At 41.8% G+C, this 24,273-nt stretch overlaps 1 protein-coding gene across 6 annotated transcripts in view; it reads right to left on the bottom strand.

The window, feature by feature from the left end:
• The window catches only part of ZBTB40 (zinc finger and BTB domain containing 40), a 73,391-nt gene that overhangs the window by 28,436 nt on the left and 20,682 nt on the right, over nt 1-24,273 (bottom strand). For 3 of the 6 annotated variants that reach the window (XM_020874498.2, XM_020874504.2, XM_020874500.2), the window contains 3 exons: nt 17,187-17,237; nt 8,062-8,825; nt 7,472-7,605 (listed from right to left, as the gene is read on the bottom strand). In XM_020874498.2, the coding sequence (XP_020730157.2) occupies nt 7,472-7,605; nt 8,062-8,752 (825 nt within the window). In that variant the 5' untranslated portion in view covers nt 8,753-8,825; nt 17,187-17,237. The remainder of the gene's footprint in view (nt 1-7,471; nt 7,606-8,061; nt 8,826-17,186; nt 17,238-24,273) is intronic. The other 3 variants (XM_020874505.2, XM_020874507.2, XM_020874506.2) reach the window with 1 other exon arrangement.

Here is a 24,273-nt window from a genome sequence, read left to right as displayed (position 1 = left end):
TGACTCGCTTCTAAGGAGAAGAATATGGGACAGGTGTTGGGCCGGCACGTGTGAGGCTGGGTCGCTGTGGCTGCCGTCTCGTCCCTGTGTGGACTCTCTCGGCATCTTTGCTCTGGGGGTGCAAGCTGCCATGCTGGGAGGTGCCCAACAGAGAGGCCCTCGTGGCAAGGAACTCAGTCCCTGGCCAACGGGCAAATGAGTGAGCTTAGGAAGAGACGCCCCCCGCTGAGCCGCGGTGTGTCTGCTGCCCAGGCCGACACCCTGAGTGCAGCCCTGTGAGGGACCCTGAGCCAGGGCTCAGCTGAGCTGTGCCTGGATTTCTGACCCCCAGAAACCGTGAGGGCATAGATGCTTGTTCTTTAATGCTGCTAAAGTTTAAGAGAGATCTGTTCAATGTAGGAGCATGGGAATAGGTCTCCTAAAGACCCAAGACTGCTCATACCCTCAGTTTTAAACCTGCCTCTTCCTCTTTATTTTCCATTTCCTCCTCCGCCCATCTTGTGCACTTAGCTGGTAACAGCCTGCAGCTATCTCATTGAATCCTAGACCACTTTTCGTTCACCCGAAGCTCTCCAGATATCCCAAGTCTGCCCCTCTCAGCATCCAATTTGTCTGCATTATCTTGTGAGCCGGCGGGGAGGGGAAGTTTCCATCAAGGGTGGGATCTGATGAGCTGCTCATTATCCTCACCGCCGTCTCCTCCTCTGCCGAACTGCTCAGCAGTGAAATTAAAACATTTGTTAACTTCATTGCTCAGCAGTGACACCAGGGTGGCCATCTGGGAAGAGAAGCGGGGCTGGGCTGATAGAAGGGCCAGGAGCGAGCAGTCAGCTGGTTGGACGGCCCTGCTCCCTGCTCTTTCTTCCAGAACCTACTCTGGACCTGCATCGGAGCCAGCGCAGTTACCTGTTAACTCCATCAGCCCCCTAGGCTGCCTGGGGCTCCACAGCGGAGTAAGCCCCTTTCTGGAAATAGGGAATCTGCCTAAACAGAAGGCTGTCACATATTGCAACAGGCTGGAACTCACTGATTGCTATCACGGAACAGAACTCTGGGAAAATGAACCAAAACAGACTTTTATTCTTCAACCAGACATTTAGAACCCCTTTGATTCTTAGAGTTAAAAGTACTTCAATAAATTCATACCAATTCATGGTCACACAAGTACTCAAAGTACTTTTATCTATGAGTGAAATATGGGTCAATATATTTAAAGATGGAACAGTTTTCTTTCCCTGTTGTCTGTGAAAAAAATGACTCAATCTTTCCCTTACACTCGTATCTTTTAATGGCATTTACTTATTTTCCCAACTGTCTGCCTACTGCCTTTGGACTTGTCTGGTAACACCACACTCTTGTTTGCTCATGCCTTCCCTGAATGCTGAGGGCCAGACCAGGGTAATAACGAGACAGACCACGACAGCTCAGCACCACCCCAGACGCGGTGCAATACGTGCCATCTACTTCACTCCTCCCGTCACATCCTGCAGGCATCACCGCGGCTATAAAGGAGCGTCAGAGAGGTGAAGTCACTTGCCCAAGGTTGCATGGCTGGTGAGCAGAACACCAGCATGAAACACCAGCTCACTCCACGGGCCTGGCATGCCTCCTTCGCCCAGTTTCATCTTCCAGACTTTGAGTGTGACCAAATCCACTTCACTGGATTTTATTGGACTTAATAGAATCAACATCAGATGGAACACTGGGTAGCCTCCAGACAATCTATACCATTCCTCCCAGTCTCAATGATTACTGCGGAGACTGGTATACAATAGGTGCTTAATAAATGTTTGTTTAACTAAATGAAATTCCCTTTCCATAAGACCACCAGCCCTTTGAGCTGTAGCTGCATATCTTAGACTTGATAATTAGAAGAGATTCGAAAAAAAAACCTAAGTTTCTCTCTCCTAGATCTGTAAAGTGAATCCTACCCCTTCACTTCTCAAGAAAGTTACCCTACTTTGTCAGTGAGCACAGTTCACAAAACGCAGACCTGCACTTAACAAGCCCCTGAAGTCATGACACAGTTGAAAACATCAGATTCACATAAGAGCCTTCAATGTTATTTGCCTTTGAAACAAAGGTGGAGGAAAAAAGGATGCTACCAGGCCTGTGGTTTGGGGAGTCCTTCCAGAACTTTAGGTGAAAAGTAGATCAAACAGCAGGAAATCAATAGTAGAAAGAGATATCTCCTTATTCTAGTCAAAGACTCACTTTGCTATATACACAATGAATTAAAAAGCAGGGCCACGGCTAAGAATAAACAAAGTAGACAATTAAAAGTTTTAGCTAAAGGCTGAAAAAAAAGTGTAAGTTTCTGGTGGTTCCAGACGGGAAAGAATCTGCCTGCATTGCAGGAGGTGGAGGTTCGATCCCTTGCTCTGGAAGACCCCCTGGAGAAGGAAATGGCTACCCACTCCAGTATTCTTGCCTGGGAAATCCCATGGACAGAGGAGCCTGGTGGGCTACAGTCCCTGGGGTCGCAAAGTCCCTGGGGTCAGACACAACTGAGCGACTAACACTTTCACACTTTTCTCTTACTCAGCTCAGCCAGAAAGCCCTTTAGGTCAGTACCTGCTTTTTCTGATGGGTCAGAGATACTACACTGAGATAAAGACACGCGGAAGACACTTTCCCATCCCAACACCCAAGAGGTTTCTCCTTCATCAGCTCTGGCTTTGGTGTCACAGAACTCAAGCGGCCCAGCCCCTTCTCACGCTGCTGCAATCGCTGCTCTGGCAGCGGCTCTGCCACCTCTCATCACTCATCTCAGGAAAGAGAACAGTCAGGACGCTGGTCCGTGTGTCCCCCCATGACGCAATCCAGGCCAGCTGCCGATCTCATATCTGATTTTTAGGAAAAAAATAGGAACTGACTGGTCCATCTCAATCAGAATATCACTTACAAGCCTTAATAGGTCTCAAAATTACACATCTAAGTGTAAATTATTTTTAACATTGGGCTTTTTTTATGTAATTTTATTAATTTATTGTCGGCTGTGTTGGCTCTTTGTTGCTGAGCGGGCTTCTCTCTAGTTACGACGAGCAGGGGCCACTCTCCAGCTGTGGTGCGTGGACTTCTCATTACAGCGGCTTCTCTGGCTGTGGTGGAACAGGGTGCACAGGCTTCAGGAGTTGCAGCTCCTGGGTTCTGGAGCACACACTCAGTAGCTGTGGTGCACGGGGTTACACGTTCTGCAGCATGTGGGATCTTCCCGGACCAGGGATCGAACCTGTGTCCTCCAAACTGGCAGGCAGATTCTTGACCACTGAGCCACCAGGGAAGCCCAAGCTAATTTTTTTTTTAAATGTGATGATGATTAATCAAATAATAACCACCACCACCACCAAAAAAACAGTCAAAGCTATCTGGGAGCAAGAAATATATAAACAGAACAACAGCAAACAAACTCTCCAAACAACCTTTACAACTGCAGCTGAAATACAGAATGATGGTCCAAGTGAACAGTTCTAAATCTAGATTTGACACTGAAGTCTTTGGGGGATTCTGGCAGTTGTGTGACTGACTTCTGTGCACACTTCTCAAAGAATTATCTATGTGCCAGGATTTCTTTGCTGTCAAGACATTCTATAAGGATAGGGATCCAGCCTTATTTAGGTTTTTTTTTTTTTCCCTAGCAACAAGCTCAATGCCTGGAACATACCAGTTGCTCAGTAAATATTTGCTGAATCAAGAGGAAAACAAAGAATAACACTTGGGAAAATGGGTATTGAGCAACTCCTCAAAACACTGAGAGCTGTCAGCATAGATGCTGCGACATCTGCCATCACACATTAAGAGCTTTGTGGGCTGTTAACTTCTCCAACAATGCTTCTCAAAACGTAGTCTAGAGGTACCAAAAAAGCCATCCACAGGGAACTTGTTCAAGATGGAGATTCCCAAGCTCTACCAGAATGTAAGATTCAGACTCTGGAAATGTGGTCTGGAGGCGTACATTTTAACAAGATCATTTTATATACACTGAATTGTTATTCTAGAGACTGATGGCTTCGTGTGAGACACTACACCGGCAGTTCAGGTAACTACTTTCAAGGGTAATGGTACCCATTTGAAAGCATGACTTGCAAATTAAGCTTAAACATCAACAGCAAACCATCTCGTGTCAAAGGAAGTGACCAGAGTACTAGGATATTATAAGGTATTAAGTGAAAAAGGAGTTTCAAGGCTGACTGGGTCCAAAAACACTGAGTTAATGTATCAGCAAACAACAGCAGTCATCCCCTGTTGAGTTCCTTCTATGTGCCTGGCATTTTAGTATGAGTTTTACATAAATCTTAATTAATTTCACAATGACCCTAGGATGTAGGTGATAACACTCCCAAATTTTACAAATCAGGGACTTAAGACTTACAGAGCGTAAGCCCGATGAAGGTCACAAGGCTAGTAAACGGGGGTGTGTGCACGCTCGGTCACTCGGTCCTGTCTGACTCTCTGCGGCCCCATGGACTATGCTCCACCAGGCTCCTCTGCCCACGGAAACTTCCAGCCAAGGATACGGGAGTGGGGTGCCATCTCCTGCTCCAGAGCTACTAAATGCTAGAGCTGGATAAGTAAATGGTATATACATACAATGGAACCCTGCTCAGCAATAAAAATGAATGAATATCCAACGACCGGAGTGAACCTCAAAATAGTTACGCTGAATGCAAGAAGCCAGACCCAAAGGAACACAGCCCGTAGGACCCCATTTACATAATACTCGAGAAGATGCACATTCATTGAGAGAGAAAGCAGACCGGTGTCACCTGGGGAAGGGCAGGTGGAGAGGGGCAGGATGGACGGATTGCCAAGGGATGTGAAAATATTTTGGAGGGGGGATGGACATGGCTACTATCTTGATTGTGATGATGATTTCAGGTTTTGAAACTTAGCAAACAGCCATCTTTAAACATGTGCAGTTTGGTGTATGTCAATCATACCTCAAGCTGTCTAAAAGAAAGTGGGAGTGCGAGAGCAAGAGCGAGAAAGCAGCGTACAGGCCCGTGCACGAGGCGAGGGCCCCCAACTCTCTCTTGCTGGCTCGCACCACACGTGTACACACATTTTTTTGGCCCTGCCACGCAGTTTGCCGGATCCTAGCTCCCCAACCAAGGACTGAACCTGGGACCCCTGCGCTGGATGTGGAAAATCCACCAAGGAATTCCTCCTCCAACCCTATGTTTAATTTAATTTAATCTTATGTTCTTAGAGTATTTTTCCCTTTTTCTTTCTGTAGCTGAACAATTTATTATAGAATAAAACAGAATCATTTTTAAATGTAGCCACCAAGTGTTTTGTAGAGCTCTTACTCTGACCTCTAAAACCGGAGGAAGAAATAACATAATCCTATAAAGATCACTCAGGGAGAATCGGTGTTGTTGCAAAGCACTATTAACATTGTTGCCATCAAAGGATTAGGACGAGGAGGAGGGGAAAAAGCTGAGTGAACCCTTGTACAGCAGATATTTTTTGAGCACCTGTTATGTGCCAGACACTATTAGGTAGCAGTGTCAGGAAAAAAAAAAACGCACAAGACTCCGTTTAAGTGAGTACACAGGTGACACTAATAATTTGAGGACTGCTGGTCTAAGGAATGATAACGCTCCTCGGTAACCCAAGTGCAGAGGAAGTCAGAGAGAGAAAACGAAGAGGTGTGTCTGTACGCTATCGAGGTAACAAACTAGTGACAAAAATGATGGATTGCACTGTTAAGAGAACATCCAAGTGCAAAAATATAAAACCATCATGTCCTTCTGCATAATCAGTACAAAGAGTGCCAAGGATTTACAACTCGAAACCTCCCCTAAGAGAGTCATCAGGGTCCACACAGTCTTGTAAACAGTTTATCTCTCAAGAAAACAATTTACAGCCAATTGTCAGTAAACCATGGTTGAGGTAAACACTTGACCTTGAATTTGTTTTTTCAAAGAAGCAGCTTGTGGTGGGGCAGAGGGAGAGAGGCTCAAGAGGAAGGGGACACACATACACACACGCGCGCTCACATATACATGCACATACACACATACACGCACATACACACACATATGTGAGCACGCACGCGCGCGCACACACACACACACACACAACTTAGGGCCGATTTGCGTTGTTCAGCAGAAATCAACACAAAGCAATTACCCTCCAATTAAAAATTAAACAATAAAATAAAAAGTAACATGCTATGAATTAGGGAACTATTTAAAGAGTAGAAGGCATGCATTGCTTGGATGAATAGTAACTGGTGATTTACTCACTAAGTCGTTTTAGACTCTTGCGACCTCATGGACTACATAGCCTACCAGGTTCCTCTGTCCATGGGATTTTCCAGGCAAGAAGACTGGGGTGGGTAGCCATTTCCTTCTCCAGGGGATCCTCCAGATCCAGGGATCAAAGCGGGGTCTCCTGCACTGCAGGCGGATTCCTTACCAACTCAGTCACCAACAGTAACCGACGGCTACTAAACTGCCCACAGCACCAGAGGAGGCCTCCCCACAGGACCCGCCAGTCAGACGGGCAGGCCTGCGGGGCGGTGCCCGCTCACTCTGCCAGCACCCCTCAGGACAAGAGGCGAGGCCGCGAGGAAGGGGACGCGAGGGGGCCCTACAGCGGCCGTGGGGTCCTGCCCCGTCAGGTGTGAGGGAGCCCACTGGTGGGCACGCATCTCACTGAGACGACGAAAAAGCAGAAAACGTCAAGTAAGTGACAGAGATGGCAAGCAGCTGGCAGTTTTCTGTAGACAGCACTAAACATTTATACATATGTGACATATGCGTGTCATTTTTACCCTGGTGGGAGGCAATAACACAGTGTAACAGAAGAGCTCTAACACCAGAATGCTTAGGTTTGACTTCTCGCTCAGAGTTTAGTTTCACGACCTCTGCGACCTTGGCCAAGCTATAGCACCTCTTTGAGATAGTTCTTCTTATCCGTAAAACAGGGATATAAAATAATAAAATAGTATCCACTTCAATGATTTTTTGAGGATTAAATGAGATAACTAACATATGTACCAAGTATAGCACAAGTTAAGTATTCAATAAAAGTTCCCCATTATTGTCTGAAAATAGCGACTGTATTCCTAAACACTGGATGCAATTTACTATGTAAGTTTATATTAAATCCTTTTTGTACCATGTTTGAGTAATTATGATTATTTTGTTTTTTTGTTTCTATTATTTGATTTATGATTTGGGGTTATCTGTGACTACCTTCTGCCTCATTTTACCCCTGATTAATCAGGAGGAAATGGTAACTGCAGTTAAGTATCCTGGTTCAAAACTGGGGATTCACCTAGTGATCAAAATGTGTCTTTGTTTTGAAAGTACCTTGCCTAGCACTTTTCAAGATTGTCCTTTTAGGAGGTAAATGTCTGCCCCACCACCCCAAAAAAAGCTTAAGGTTTTGAGACCCTGATACCTGATCTGCTATCCTTAGAACATGAAACCAGCAAACAAATAAAACTCATGGTACCTACCTGCTTCTGCACATCTTTAATTTCTGAACACTCTTCTAGTCTTTTTAAAACATCCTGGGTAATCAAGAGTGCATCTGAAAAGATTTTTTCATTTTCTAGAAGAAAATTCAGCTGGTAATGTTTCCCCTCATACTCTGAATGTAAAACAAAACAAAATTTAAAAAATCAGTGGCTGATTACTTAAATGGTTTTTACAAGTTTAAGCTGAGAACTTTGAGGTCATGCACTGCATTTATAAATGGTATCTAACATGTCAACTATGGGCAGCAGAAAACACCATTTCTTACAGCTTCCTCCTTTGCATCATCTTCATCCTAGTTAAGATAATGGGTAAAAATAAAAAATGGTACACGGTTATTTCAATACAACACTGCTTCTCTGCTCTGTGGTTCACCTTCAGGCTTCCAACACTTAAAGCCACAGGTGTGCTTAAAAGAAGAATGCCCTCGTACGATTATTGCATAGGATCTTGGTTTCCAATTTAACAGTGGTCTTTGATAAATTTATCAATGAAACAAAAAAACTCATAAAGGTCACTGAGTCCAGTAATAGAAGGATAGGTTACAAAACGACGATTAAGTGAATATTACCTTGTTCTGTGCTTGCTTCCTTTGCCTCAATAAAGGTTTGTACAACAGGGTGGGAGGGACAAACTTCAGCTGAGTGAGACACTGGGGTGTCTGTGTCCCCCTGAACCTCCTGGGCAGCGGGAGGATCCACTCTCATCTCTTGACCCGCCGTATGGACCCCGTGCTTCACCTCCGCTTTCACGGGGCCCCCTGGAGGAGTGGAGACCTCCGGGGAAGCGTGATGCTCTCCAGCACTCTCGGAGGAAAGGATTTCCATTTCGGGCTTCTCTGACTCCTTGCTGGATGGCTCTGAGGATGGTGTGGAGACATCCCTCACCACCTGACCCTGGACAGAGCAGCTTACGAGGCTGGTCAGAAGGTTTTTACAGCTGACAGCCACGTCGAACATCTGTAGGCTGTCGGCTAAGGAGATGATTTTGGAGAAGTTGTGCTTGCCCACAGGTAGCTTGCCGGTGTACATCATTTCCAACAAGAGGGCAAACTCCTCGGGGCTCACGACGGATGCATCGATGGAGATGGTGTCTGTGCTGTCCAGCAGGGTTTTGAACAGGAGGCTGGCAGCAGCCAGGACCAGCTTGTGGGCCCTGAAGTAGATGGTCCCGATGGAGATGGTGCAGTCGCAGAACTGCTGCTCCTTGCACAGTGTGTAAAGCTGCTGCAGCAGCTGCCGGCTGTAGTTGGGGAGCTCCATCACGTCAGCTCTGTCCAAGGACTCCCCTTCCTCTCTTCCAGCAGAAACACTTGGTGAGGGTCAGCATGCAATCCTGGAGGAACCCCCAGAAATGCCACGTTAACGCTTCACAAGCACACAGGGAAACGCCTTGAATGAAATATTAAAATGAACATGCAATTCACTGGTTCATTCAGCAAATGTTGCTGAACAGGAAGGGCTGGGTGCACTGAATTAATCATGATGATAACTGGCACGGGTTTAACCGCCTGGATGGGGCTCTGCTTGGTATGCCATCTGGATGATCTCATTGATTCTTACAAGATGCTCTAACCTTCCCATTTTACAGATGAGACTGAAGTTCAAAGAGACTGAGAGAACCAGCCTAAGGAAAAATAGCCATTAAATGGCATGCCCATATCTCACTGATTTCAAAGCTGCAAGTAACAACACTGCTGAATGTGTCTGCTCTCGAGTTCTCAGCCAACTGAAGGAGACAAAGACACATGAGCAGGTTTACAACACAACCTTGAGCTGCCTGCAGCAGTGGACACAGGTTATCGTCCCCACCCTGTAAGATGCATTTCCCGCTTGCGCCTGCACTCTCTGGCTCCTTTGCAGGGTCCTCTGCACCACTCTGGCCTCTAAAGCTTTCTTTGCTCCAGGACTGTCATCTCACATCTTATCTTCTCTCTCATCTGATTCCATACCTTTGAAACATCTAAATCCTGACAGCGTTCAGATTTATATTTCTAGCGCAGACCTTTCCTCTGAACTCCAGAAGCACACTTGCAACTACCTACTAAACATCTCCAACTGGAGGCCCGATCAGCTTCTTAAACTTAAATCCGCACTCCCCTGCCATCTTCCCCCCCACTTCACAGCAATTCTGTCCCTTCTTGTTGTTCAGATACAAAACCTGGAAATCATTCTGGACTCCTGCTTTTTCTCATGTCCCTTATCCAAGGCTTTGTAAATCCTGTTGGCTCTACCTTCAAAATATATCCCGACTCCAATCACTAATCACCACCTCCCCTGGCTCTACTTTGGTCAGCCCACGCCACCATCACCTTTTATCTGGGTTACTACAACGACGTCCTATCTGGTCTCCATGCCTCCGCCCCTTCTGAGCCCTACCTCTCTCTACCCAACTCTATTTTCAACCCAGGAGTCAGAGTCATCTTTTAGCACACAGTCAGATACCGTCACTTTGTACAAAAGAATGCATGGTTCCTCGTCTCAGAGCAAAAGCCAAATGTCAGATTTTGACTCTGGCTGTCATTAGCTCTCGAACTCACCTTCCGCCTCGTTCCCCCTCACCACGTGCTGAAAGCACCAGGCATTCCTTGCTGATCGTGGGACACACGGAGCACACTCGTGCACAAGTTTCTTCACGTGTGCGTGGCTCACTCCTGCTCCCATCAGGGCTCTGCTCAAAGGCCACATGATCAATGAGGCCTTCCCTGACCGTGTTCTTTAAGCAGCAGCCTCCTCTCCAACCTCAGAACATTCCATCCCTCTTATTCTATTTTTCATCATAGCTACTGACACATGTTTTTGTTTTTACCACCTACTTATTATGTACCTCCCTTCACTAGGATATAAACTCCATTAGGACAGGAGCTTTTTTTTTTTTTCATTGTCTGCTGTATCCCAGTGCTTAAAATCCTGCCCAACATGAACACTGTTGGTTAGTTGGTGGAATGAATACATGAATGGGAGGAAATGTAATGACAGAGATTTGTACCTAAAGTCCAGCTTGGGGGACAGGGATATTCAAGAGTCAGAGTAAGGTTTCTGAGGAGGAGCTAACAGCTCACCTGCCTTAAGAAATAAGTGAGGGGGGAAAAGGCATTCCAAGCAGGGAAGCCTGCGGGAAGCACACAGATAAGAACAGATCACACAGTGGCAGGAAGGAGGTTTAGGAGCGGGGAGTATAAGGAGATCAGTGATAGTGGGACATAAAGAAGGGGACAGGAAGTGTCAGCACACGAACCTGGAGAGGCAGGCAAAGGCTCTGCCCACAGAGAGGTACACAGGCCGTGCTTAGGAGCTTGGACTTAGCCTAATGGCAGTGGGGAGTCAATGACGAGCTTGAGGGCCTTTAACCAGGAAAGGCACATGGTCAGATACGCATTTTGGAATATATCATCCAAGCGACACTTGTGCAGAATTTGAAGGGGATAATGCTAAAGTCAGGCTCTATTATTGCAGAAGTTCAAGGAAAAATCGTTGAGGGCTTTGACCAGCAGAAGTGGTAACAGAAGGGAGAGAGGTAGCCAAAAATATTTAGAAAGTGTAACTGTCATGACTTAGGATCTGAAGAGATGTGAGGGAAGTCAGAGACAATTCCCAGGTTCCTGGTTTGGTGAGTGAGTTATCCGAAATGATCCAGATAACATGAAAGAGATAGTTTAGGGAAGGAGACATCTAGTTCTGCTTTGGGTTTGAGGATATTATGATGATAGCAAAACTATACAATCTCACTTGTATAAATTTTAAAAAAACTACAAAAAGGATGGAATGACATTTATCAAAACAACAACAGTTGCCTTTGTCAGAAGGATGACTACTTTTTCACTCCACCACTATTTCCTTATTTTCCCACATTTAAAATTGACAAATAGAAATGAAAATATTTCCAAGTTCTGGTTCCCAGGTTTCTAGTCTGGCATGTAATGAGATTAAAAGTCACCATTCTACCCTGACAACAAGTGAAAAGATACATGGAAAAATCAACAACACTTCTCATCTCTGTCAGAGAAGTGAAGTCACTGGGCAAAAGCACTGCCCCCAAAATTGGAGAGACTGGCAGAGAATCACAGCTTCTCAGAGAGAAAGGCACCAGCAGAAGTCCACGGGAAGTGGCACCAGAACAGGAAAACTAAGTTTAAGGAGACAAACTGATAGAGGCTCAGGGTGGACCAGTCTGAGAGTGAAAAGCCCCAGAGGGATGGCGTCATAATTCTGTGAGTTTTAACTCCAAGAGTTCTACTGAGTTCTAACAGCATATCCTGGAGAAAAATTCCCTTCTGTTCTGGCAGGAGGAAGGAGAAAGTAACCATTTTAAAATATGAAAAAGCATTCTGTTCTTCTCAACAAGGTCTAGAATCAGAAGAAACTATTTTACCAGAGTCTAACCTACTTGGAGGAAGGGAAATACCCAATTTCAACTTCAGCCCATTCCAGTCATCCTGTACCACTTACAGGTGGGGCAGGGGGCTGGGAAAAGCACTGGTGAGGTTCACAGTCCAGGGGCACAGGCTTGCCAAGAGACTGAGACCTACTGTCTATAGAACACACTTCCTCCTCCTCACACCTTACCACCTCAGTGTTATAAACATACCAATTAAAAACAGATTGTCAGAGTGGGTCAAAAGACAAGACCCATCTCTTACACTGTCTATAAGAAACCCACTTAAAGATGCATATCGATTATAGTGAAAGCTTTCTACCTAAGAACGGTTGCAAGGCAGGGATGTCTCATTTCACCATCGCTTTTCAATATCATTCTGGAGAAAGTAAAGGTATACATATTGGAAGGAAGGCACAAAACAGTCTATTCACAGATGATATGACTGTCTGTGATGAGATGATATATAGAAAATCTGAAGGAACTGGTAAAAAAAGTTAATACTAATAATAGCAAGATCACAGGATACAAGGTAAATAAATATAAAAGTTAACTGCTTTCCTTATCAGCAATGAATAAGTGGAATTTGAAGCTAAAACATTCCCATTTAAGTTGCACCCCAAAAAGTAAAATTTAAAAAGTGAAACACTTAAGAATAAGTCTAACAAAATATATATAACATGTATATGAGAAAAACTACAAAACTCTGAGGAAAGATATCAAAGAAAAACTGAGTAAATGGAGAAATATTCCATGTTTATGGACAGGAAGACTCAGTGTCAAGATTTCAGTTCTTCCTAACTTGATCTATAAATTCAAAACAATCCTAATCAAAATCTCAGCAAGTGATTTTGTGGATACTGACAAACTGATTTTAAGGTTTACATGGAGAGGCAAAAGATCCAGAATAGCCCACTCAGTATCAGGGCAGAAGGACAAAGTAGGAGGACTAACACTACTCAGCACTCAACTTCAATCCTCAGCGACAAAGCGACAGTAATCTAACCGTGCGACCGGTCAGAGCAGATAAAGACCCACTAAATACAGTTGGTTCATCTTAGACAATGGGGCAGAGAGTGCAATGGAAAAAAGACGTATTTTCAACAAATGGTGCTGGAACAACTAGACAGCCACATGTGAAAAAAAAAGATGAATCTATTAAATAGACACAGACCTCATAGCCTTCACAAACTTAACTCAAAGTGGATCACAGACTTAAATGCAAAAACACAATATTATAAAACCCCTAGAAAACAGCATAGCAGAAAACCTGGATAAACTCATAAATGGCAATGACTTTTTAGATATATCTCCTAAGCCATGATCCCTGAGAGAAATAACAGATAAGATGGATTTCACTAAACTTAAAGAACTTCTGCTCTGTGAGTGATAATGTTAAGAGGATGAGAAGACAAGCCACAGAGCAACAATCTAGGAGAAAATATCTGCCAAAGACATATCTGTTAAAAGGCTATTATCCAAAACATACAAAGAATTCTTAAAACTCAACAATAAAAAATAAACAACCTGATTAAAAAATAGATTGAAGATCTTAACAGACATCCCACCAAGAAAGAGCTACAGCTAGCAAGTAAGAATATAAACATATGTCTAACTTCATATGTTGTAAGGGAGTTGCAAAGAAAACCTATTAGAAACACTAAAACCAAATCACTGACAACACCAAACGCAGGTGAGGATGGATAGCAACAGGAATCGCTATTCACTGCTGGCAAGAATACAAAATGGTACAGCACTCTGTAAACGGTTAAGGAGTTTCTTATAAAATTAAACATGCTCTTACCATATGACCCTACAATTGTGCTTCTCGGCATTTACCCGAACAAACTGAAAACTTACAACCACACAAAAACCTACATACAGATGCTTACGGTAGCTTTATTCACAATTTCCCAAACTTAGAAGCAATCAAAACATCTTTTACCAGGTAAATGGATAAACTGTGGTACATCCCAACAATGGAATATGATTCATGCAAAAAGAAATGCTATCAAGCAATGGAAAGATGTGGAGGAAACTTAAAAATGCGTATCAGTAAGTGAAAGAATCCAACACAAAAACGTTACAATATGTATACAACCATACTATATTCTTGAAAACATAAAATGACGGAGACTGCAGAAGATCAGTGGTTGCCAGCAGTTAGGAGTAGGGAGGGATAAACAGGTGAAGCACGGAGGGTCTATCCTCTATAAAACTACTATGGTGAATTCATGTATCAGACACATGCCAAAATCCATAGAATGTATCAAACCAAAAATATACCCTAATGAAAACTAAGGACTTCTGGTAATAATCATGTATCCATGTAGGCTCACTGATTGTAACAAATGTTATCAGTATGTTTCAGGATAGTGGGAGAAGTTGTGTGGGGACAGGGTTATATGGGAACTCTCTGCACTTTACTCTCAATTTTGCTGTGAACCAAAAACTGCTCTAAAAAATAAAGTTCTTTTATTTAAAAAATAATTTCCAGTTAGGAATGTAAATTTTTCAGTATGAATCACCCCAAACTGTATGTAGTGTCTAACACTGTAGAACATTCATGAATTCATATAATTTTTTTAAAAGTTTATTCAAAGAGCATCTTGAGAACCAAGTAAAAACTACTAAACATGATGTGGTTTTTCTAAAGAACAAATGATATTAAGGGAATGTGATTTTCTTCCTAAGGCAAGAAATAGGCTTTATGGATTATAATAAGTCAAAAGTAATGCAGACATAAATCTTTTTAAACAAACACATTAATAAAGAACAAGTTACTGGGATTATATCTTTAGGATAAACTAAAACTTATTCAAAATGTTGTTTTGGGAGTCATTCTTCTGGTCATTTTTAGTCAGTCTTTCATTAGATTAAAAAACACAGAGAGCCACCAATGATCCCAAGGGAGGTATTTTGAGAATTAACTACAGTTTTTTTGTGGTCAGTTATTTCATATTTTTGTAAACAACTAAATTAGATAAGAAAATAAAAAATAACTGTAACAGAAAAAGCAACTGAGCAGGGTTTAAAAAGTTGAACCAATTTATGTCTATTTTAGTAGACACTAAAAACATGGTTATAAAGTTGAGCAAGAAAAAGATAATGGGGATAGTTAAGGCAGAATAAATTCAAGGGTGATCAAAGGTTACTTAATGAATATACGTTGGTAAAGTTGAAAGTTTACTGAGATCAACAGGAATACTAATTAAAGGAAAGACTTTTGGCAAAACGGCACACTGGGCTGATGTAAATGGACATTTTCCTCCCACTCCACACGCAGAAACGCTGGATAAAACACAACAAAAAAGCTTTTAACATATATAGTCAAACTTTAAAAAAAAAAAAAAAAAGGAAATCCCCAGGCATCTGAAATGAAAGTAACATCAAAATCAAAGCTGGAACAGTAAGTGGGATTTGAGACCATGGTGGCCCATAGGGTTTTAAACTCCAATACAGAACTTAGGCTTGGAGGAGAAAGCACTAATGCTCACATGGAGACTGGAAATATAGCTTCAGGCAGGTAGAATTTAGGGGAGTTGGAACTGAGACCCTTGTACAAAGCCCAGAGCCTCAAATACCTACTCCTCCTTGATTTGCAGTCTGAAAAATCTCACTGGCTCAGGGAAACGGCAATAAAAGTTGCTAATTATCTGGTTCTTGAATAGTGGAAAAGGCACTCATAGGAAATCTAAAACGTAGGCCTATGACATAAAGGGTGAAGGATCCAAATTTATATTCTGTATCACACAAGAATCTTGAGCTGAAAAATTAACATAAAATCTGGTCTTTGACATGCAGGAGAAAAAAAACAGAATACTTTCATAACCCGAAGCACAGAGACACACAGGGAAAAAGAAAAACATAGAAAAGAGCTCACTATTACAAACCATATGAGGAAGACCTGAATGTGAAAGGTAAATTTATAAAAGCTGCAGTAAAAGATATCAAAGGGTATCTTTGAAGCAGGAGTAGGGAAACTTCTTAAACACTGCCCCAAAAGCTTTAAAAAGCTTTTTTTTAAAAAAAAAAAAATGAATTTGACTATATTGATATTAAAGGTTTCTGTCAAAGAACTCTAGTCTATAGACACAATTAACAGACAATGGACAAATGGTAGAACCAGGAGATATTTGCAAAGCTTAAAGACAACAAGGAATTAATTACTAGAATATATAAGAAATTCCTGGAAACCTTCAGTGAAAAAAATTCAATGGGGAGAAAAATGGGCAAATGATATAACAGCAATTCAGAAGAGAAGCTTACTCAATTGGCTAACAAGTAATAGTAGTTGTTATAACAGCAGTAAAGGCAGTAATATTTATTATACATTCAGGGAGTACTTATTAGATTCAGGAATATGCTTTACATATATTAACTCATTTTATCCTGTTGACAATCTAATGATGCAGATGCTATTATCATTCCATCTTACTAATGAGGAGACTAAGGTCCAGAGAGGGTAAGTAATTTCTCTAAAGTCTTACAGTAACATACAGTAGAACATAAAATTGAACCCAGGGTAAAATTGGTGGTATATAAATTGATATAGCGATTCTGGAAAAACCTGCTGCTAATATTTAGTGAAATTTTCTGTGCATATATGCCTTGTGCCCTAAGAATCATATTCCTGGATAAATTTCCTTCAAAAGTTCTCACACAGGTTCATAAGAAAACACAGCCAGAAAGACCACTGAGCCATTGTTTTTGGTAGCAGGGAAACAGGAGGTAATTTAGAGGTCAATCACTAGAAGAATTTAGCGATATGCAGATAGACATGTAGAATATATGGACTTCCCAGGTGGTGCTAGTAGTAAAGGACCCGCCTTTACAGGAGACATAAGAGATGTAGATTTGATCCCTAAGCTGGGAAGATCCCCTGGAGGAAGGCATGGCAATCCATTCTAGTGTGCTTGCCTGGAAAATTCCATGGACAGAGGCGCCTGGGAGGCTACAATCCATGGGGTCACAAAGAGTCGGATATGACTGATGTGACTTAGCATGCACACACATGCAGAATATATACTATGCAATAGACAGCATTAGAAAGAAGCAAACAACTAGCTATTAGACAGAAACATGGATGGATCTTAAATACCCAGTTGAGTGGAAAAAATTACAAACAGAACAAGACTCTAGAGCATAATATCATGTATGTAAGTCAAAATCACATAATCAAAACAATAAATAAAATAAAGTTACACTGCAGCCAAAGACATTTTATCAAATACATTAGAGTGGGTGCTGTAAAGAGGAAGGAAATGGGAGTAGGGGTTGGAGGTGAGGGAGAAAAAAAAAACCAAACACGAAGAGCCTTACCAAGACAGACAGATGCAGAGTGTCACAGATGAGGAGGATTTCTGTACACCGCTAAAAAGCAAACAACAAAAACAAAAAGTCAGATGAGGAAATGAACTGCCACACGGAAAGACATTAGATGCAGGAAAGAGCACAAATGGCATCCCCAAGAACTGAAAATCCTAAAAATTATAGAGTACTATGAAAATACTATAAATTGTTTAGTTTATTAATAAACAGGCAAAATGAAGCAAAGTCCATAAATAAAGAAAAAGATAATATGAAAAAAGAAAAGGCAGATGTGAAAAAGAACCAAAAGAACTAGGAATAAGTTAAGCCACTGACATTCATCTATCAATGAATTAAACAGATTAGAGAAAGCTAAAGAGAAAATTAGTGATTAGGAAAAGAAGTGTGAGAAAATGTCTCAGCAGGTAGCAGAGTTAAAAAAAATCCAACAACCCAAACACAGAAATATGAAAGAGGTTAAAGGCCATGGAAAGCAGAATACAAGGTTTCACATGCATCCAAATAGGCGTCCCTGGTAGAAATGATGAAGAACACATGGGAGAAGCAATTTGAATGTGTAATTTCTGAAAATGTTCAAGAATTAAAGTCAGACATAAATCTTTAGAATAAAAACTTGAAAATATTAACAACACTGAGAAAAAGAAATTGTAAGCAAACCAAAAGAAAAGATTATTAACAAGAGAGTGACAAGTTGACTGATAACAGACTTTTCATTAATAACAACAGATATCAGAATAAAATGGAGTTAACAGTTTCAAATGTTAAGGGAAATAACAATTAACCATGTATCTATATACAGGTTGAACTAAAATCACCTTCAAAGATAAGAGGCTCAGAGACTACCATTGAAAGAATTACTGTAAGAAGGAAACGGAACCAAACAGAAGGTACAGAATTTAAGACAAAATACCAAGTAGCAAAGAAATTGCTAAACATATTTCTTAGCCTCTAAAAAAGTTAAAATCAGAAAGACTGACAACACTGAATATGTGAGGATGTGGAATGACTAGAACTCCTATACATTACAGATGAAAGTACAAAATATTACAAATGCACTGAAGAACTGTGTGGAGGTTTCTTACAATAAAGGATTAACCACTGATACAAGCAAGGACATGGATAAACCCTAAAAACAGTATGTTAATCAAAGAAGCCATGCATAAAAGGGTGCATACATATGACCCCATCTACAGGAAACAGACATAGAGGCAAAACTGATCTACAGTGATAGAAACCAGATAGCAGTTGCTGAGGTCGTGGGATTGGTGTGGGGGGAGGGAATTAAACAGAAAGAGACACGAGGAAACTTTCTCAGGGAATGGAAATGTTCTGTCTTATTTTGGATGGTGGTTAAAGAGTAGGTATTGGTCAAAAACTCCTCAAGTAGAATTCACCGTGCTGTGTGTTAATTCTATCTCAATTAAAAAGAAATTAAGAAATGTGTTGGTATACCTAACATATACCAGCTATTTTAAATGGACAAGGAAGGGGAAATTAGAAATGGAGAGAATGACAACCACAGTAGGCACCATCACTGCCTGCTTCTCACGTGCCAGGTGCTGTTCTGAATGCTTTGCATCTATTCTTTCATTTAATCTTTTCAACAATTCTGTAAGGTAGGTACTCTTATCATCTTCATTTTACATGTCAGAAAACTGTAGCACAGGGAGGTTATACAATTTACCTAAGGTCACACAACTAGCATGTGGCAGACCTGGGCTCCAAACTCAGGCAGTCTGGCCCTGAGGTCTACATTCATAAAAATCCACAGTCTCTCTGAAATGAAAAATGAGGATGAGAGAAGAAGAATGAGAGTTAAAATGTTCCAAGGGCCAAGGGGATGACAAAAATAAAGATTAACTTTAGCTCTAGGCTTAAGTGAAGGATGGATGTTAACAGGTAAGGAAATAAGGGATTAAAACCTGAACAAATATTTGCAAATAAGAGATATAAAAATGAATTAAGAAAATGTGATTACTACAATAGTAAGTGGGCTTCCTTGGTGGCTCAGTGGTAAAGAATCCACCTGCAATGCAGGAGACCCAGTTTCGATGCCTGGGTTGGGAAGATTCCCCTGGAGGAAGGAATGGCATTCCACTCCATTATTCTTGCCTGGAGAATCCCATAGACAGAGGAGCCCGGTGGGCTACAGACCAGAGGGTCTCGAAGAGTCTGACACAACCGAAGCAACTGAGAACACACAGCAGCAAGCAGAAAAAGAGGAAAGAACGGCAAAGAAAGTGTGGTAAAGAGAAAGCAACCCAAGACGGCAGAAGTCAGTCCAAATGTATCAGTAATCACAATAAAGCAGCAGATTAAACTTTCTTGTTAAAGGCAGAGAGATTCTCTGATTGGATTCTTAAAAATAAAACACACACAGCCATACTCTGCTTATAAGAGAATTAACGTGTGGGTGTGTTTACACTTAGAACAGTGCCTAGCACACAGTAAAGACCACATGTGTTGGCTGTGTTATAATTACCTAGACAGACTGAATCTTCCTCATTAAATAGTTTTGAAACTACCCATCTGACATGACAGCTAAAGTACATATCTGTACATAAACAATTAAACTATATAATCTTTGTAGATCACTTTCAAGTACAGAATACTGTTATTAAATAAATGCAATATATAATCATCAGGGATACACTAGCGATTTGGGGGCAACTGAAATGTACTACAGAGAGAGGCTAAACTATATTGTCAATCTTACAACTAAAATGTAAAAACCTTTAACATATATTTTACTGCTTCCTCCTGACTCTGCTTGCAAGGAAGTTAAATGGAGGGGAGAGAATATAGCACTAAATATAATGTCATGAAAGTGTGCTTTTCAGAGTTAAGAAACTACAGTGGAACACAGTATGTTGAACTGTTTAAGTGAAGTCTTATAGATTCCTATATAGAGGCAACCTAAGTTATGCTATTAAGCACTTCCTGAAATTGCTAGACTTTGGAGAACTGTCAGAAGTCCCAAGGGAAGAACGTTTAAGCAACAAAAAAGCACCAGAGAGATGGATGTTACTCAAAGGAACAATAATAAAGCCTCAAGAAAAGACTGTACTGATATAGAAGATACTTAGAAAGAAAACACTTAATTGGCTGAACCAAGTGCTGCATAATGACCCAAAACACAAATGGGAATTCAACACAAAGTGGAAACTAGGCCAGCTTTCTAAAAGAAGCACAAAGAGTATTTATTTATTTATTTATTTCAATTTTTATTCTGTCTACTTCCAAAAAAAGGATTTCAAAGATTGAGAATTCTTTAAGTTACAAAGAAACAACAGTCACACACACAGGAAAAAAAAAAAAAAAAAACGACAACTGAAAAAACACAAGTGAGAACTAAGTGAGAGGTGGTGAGAAACACGGAATCCCTTCAGTGAACAAGAAGGAATATAACACTAAAGGGAGTTCCCTGGTGGTTCCGAGGCTAAGACTCCAGTCTCCCAATGCAGAGGCCCATGGGTTCGATCCCTGGTCAGCAAATTAGAGCCCATATGCCGCAACTAAGACCCAGTGCAGCCAACTAAACAAACATTAAAAAAAAAAATGAAGAAGTAATATAACACTAAAGACTTACATACATCATTTAATTAAAGTAGATGTTCTGAAATCCACAACTGATGGCAATGCCCTTAGTGAGACCCAAACCAAGGCCTCCACTGCCGCTGCTGGAGGGGAAAAGCCTCTTCCGTGGGCCTCAGGAACTGGACACGCCATTCCCCAACGCACTGCACTTATTTCTTAGGAAGTCTTCAGCCAGCAATACACGTGTCAACCAACAACTATTTATGGGTCAATTGCCTACCATTTACTCAGCCCACTGTTAGGTGCAGTGTGGAAGCCAAGTGAAATATAAAACAACGTCCTTGTCCACAGGGAGTTGGTAAAAGTTGACAGCTTATTTCGACTGGAATGACAGAAAACGGAAGTCTTAAAAGACTCAATCCACCAGACACAAGAAGAGGGAAAGAGAGAAGAAGGAAAAAAAACAGATTGATCTCAGTGAGTAGAAAGGAAAGGGAAGGACTGGAGTTGGTAAATGCAAGTTAGGTACAGTTTCAACAGGCAAGGGTGAGAAGGGAGGGAGAATACTCTGGGATCATGTGTGAGTACAGGCAACTGGGACTGCACCCACTGGAAAGGCCTCCAGCGAGTGTCGTCATCATTAGGACACGAGCCAGGGTGGGTCTCCGTATGCGAGAGGGAAGGTGGAGCACTAGACTGTCTAGGTTAGGGAGGCTGGACAATGAGCAGAGGAGCTCTATGTGCACTGAGGGAGGAGCTTCTGAAATAGAAACAGCACAATTAAAGCAGAGCTTTTCCAGTGACAGACGGCATGGTCTAACAGGGAAAGTGAAGTTGCTCAGTCGTGTCCGACTCTTTGCGACCCTGTGGATTGTAGCCTACGAGGCTCTTCTGTCCATGGGATTCTCCAGGCAAGAATACTGGAGTGGGTTGCCATTTCCTTCTCCAGGGGATCTTCCCAACCCAGGGATCAAACCTGGGTCTCCCACATTGGAGGCAGACGCTTTAACCTCTGGGCCCCCAGGGAAGCCGCTAATAGGGAAAAGTGACTAGCAATGGGAAGGAAGAGCACGGATCCTGTGTATATTGTCTAACAGTAAAGTTCCATGGAACACAAGGTGGACCCACCTCTGCCTAGATTTCTGTATAGATTTCTGTATCCCAATACCCAAGAAAGAAAAGCCATTCTAAGACTTGGTCAAGGTCGTACATCCTAGTTCTCCTAACAAATTCTGCACTCTCTTTAGGGCACATCTTTCTCATGGTCTGAGATCTCTCTTTGGTCTGGCTCAAAGCAACCTTATCTGCTTAAAGTTCTGTTTTTACTGTTGCTATTGATACTCCCATCTCCAAATAAAATCTTTACTTCTCTCTCAATTTCTGGGCTCTGTTGGAACCAGAGAACTGGAAAGGGGTCTTGGAGAGCCCTATTTATTGCTTTCAGCAAACATAAGTTCATTACTTTATCTATCACGTACTCTTGTTGCATGACCCAATGGCCTTAGTTCAATCCCTCCCCTTTCTAACGGAGGAAACCGAGGTCCTGGGAGGCTGAGCTGCTCTTTGATCCAAATCAGCTTGAACCCCATGGCTATTTAGTATCTCACAAACAACCAGAGTCAGGTGAAATAACAGGCACTCTCAACATAATTAGAGCAAAGATCACACATTCAGAGACAAGAAATGGGGCATTTGCTACACACAAAAAGACGATTTAAAATGTAAGGTATCTAAGGAATCAGCGAAGTTAAAAGAAAACCACTAGCAATTATTTCTGAGAACGCAAGTAGGATTGGTGAGGTTACAAAAGGGTGACCGTAGCTTTTAGCGGGCCCACATTTCTCAAGTTCAAAAGCAGCTGTCATTCGGTCTCTTCTTACACTGAGGGCCTGAAAGGCAGCAGTATATAGTGTAAGGGATGGAGATTTTATATCTGATACTCCTGGGTTCATGACAGTATCTTTTTATATGTATTGTCATTGCTGTTTCTAATATTATCGTCACTATCATCATCAATCCATCCCAAATGCTAGTCTACTACTGTTCCAACCTTTCAGCTTTGCAGCAATGCCTGAATGGCCTGTGTGCTTTCCTAAGGCACAATCTGGTTACTGGGAGATCTGGGTGTGGATCTGGAACAGCTCTGAAGCACTGCATACAACAAGGCCCCTACAACTGGGTGAGTTCCATTCAAGAGCATGTTCATAAGTCCAATCTGTAAGTCCAACAAAGTTAGCCCAGGTACCCAGCTAACATGATTGGCTATAATAGGACTGTACTGTAATAGGTTTATAATACTTCTCATACAAATAATACACAACAAACACAAAAAATAAAACATTTCTAACCTCACAGTACAGTATCTTGAAAAGCACAGTAGTACTGTATGACAGTTGGCATACAGGGGCACATCTGTGAGATGCAGATGAAAGTTTGTGCCTTGAAGGTTCGGGTGCAGGGGATTTACTGCACTGAAGAGTCTAAAGCAGCTGAATCAGGCCTAAGATTCACCTTTGGGGTTTTGGGAGGCTGTCTAGTGAGCTCTATGGTACTCACCACGCAGGGACAGTATCTTGCTATCTACGGGGATTCCTACCTCAGCACTCCACTTATTTTTCTTTTACAGATGCAGACTTAGGCTCAGGGTGTCAAATGGCTTGGTGAGGGCCACACAGCTAACAAGGGGCATAAATGAGCCCAGGTCTCTTGAGAAGAACTATTCTCAAGACATAGGTCTTTTCTCTATAATGTGAAGACCTCGCTGGAGGCCAAGACTTCACTACTACTTCTGCAGATTACTCTAGCTTCTAAGAGCTCAGTGGCCATTAAGAAGTACAGCTATCAACTCTTGGTTACTTAATAAGGACACTTACAGTGGCACCCAGAGGGGAACTGCTTAGTGAGCCAACCACAACCATGGGCCCGAAGGCTCAGGAGACCATACTCTCTAAATCACCAACACATGTCTCACGAACAGAGTTAGCTCTGATGGTGCCTGCTCTCTCTTTTCATATTCTATCAAATTTCACAAGGATATTATTTATCAAATAACCACAAATAAGAACTGCTAATAAAGTTCCTTACTATGTTTCTAAGCATGTTTTACATGTTACCCTCTTTAATACTAATAACCCAGCAAGATAGCTAAAGCCAATTTACAATTCAGTTCCAATGGCTGAGAGGTTAAGCAACAGGGCCAAATCAGTAGAAGAACTGAAATTTTAATCCAGTCTGTCTGAGCCTTCTAAAAGCTCATGCCCTTCTACCCACTAGAACAGTCTCTCAAACTTCAATGTAGGTAAGAATCACCTGGGGTCTCACCAAAGAAAAGATTCTGATCCAAAAGGCCTAAGATGGGATCTGAATTCTGAATTTCTAATAAGCTCTGAGTTGATTCAGATGTTGTTTGTCCAAGAAACCTTCTCTGACTAGCAAAACATTATACCACACTCTTCTCAAATCACATTTTTTCACATCTAATTATTATCAAATATGTTAATGCAACCCTTCACCCCTAAAGAGTTCTAAGTCATCCTCAAAA

The sequence above is a fragment of the Odocoileus virginianus genome, chromosome 30, assembly GCF_023699985.2.
Source record: "Odocoileus virginianus isolate 20LAN1187 ecotype Illinois chromosome 30, Ovbor_1.2, whole genome shotgun sequence".
NCBI lineage: Eukaryota > Metazoa > Chordata > Mammalia > Artiodactyla > Cervidae > Odocoileus > Odocoileus virginianus.
Note: the sequence above shows the minus strand (reverse complement) of the source record. Positions and strands in the feature narration are given on the sequence as shown.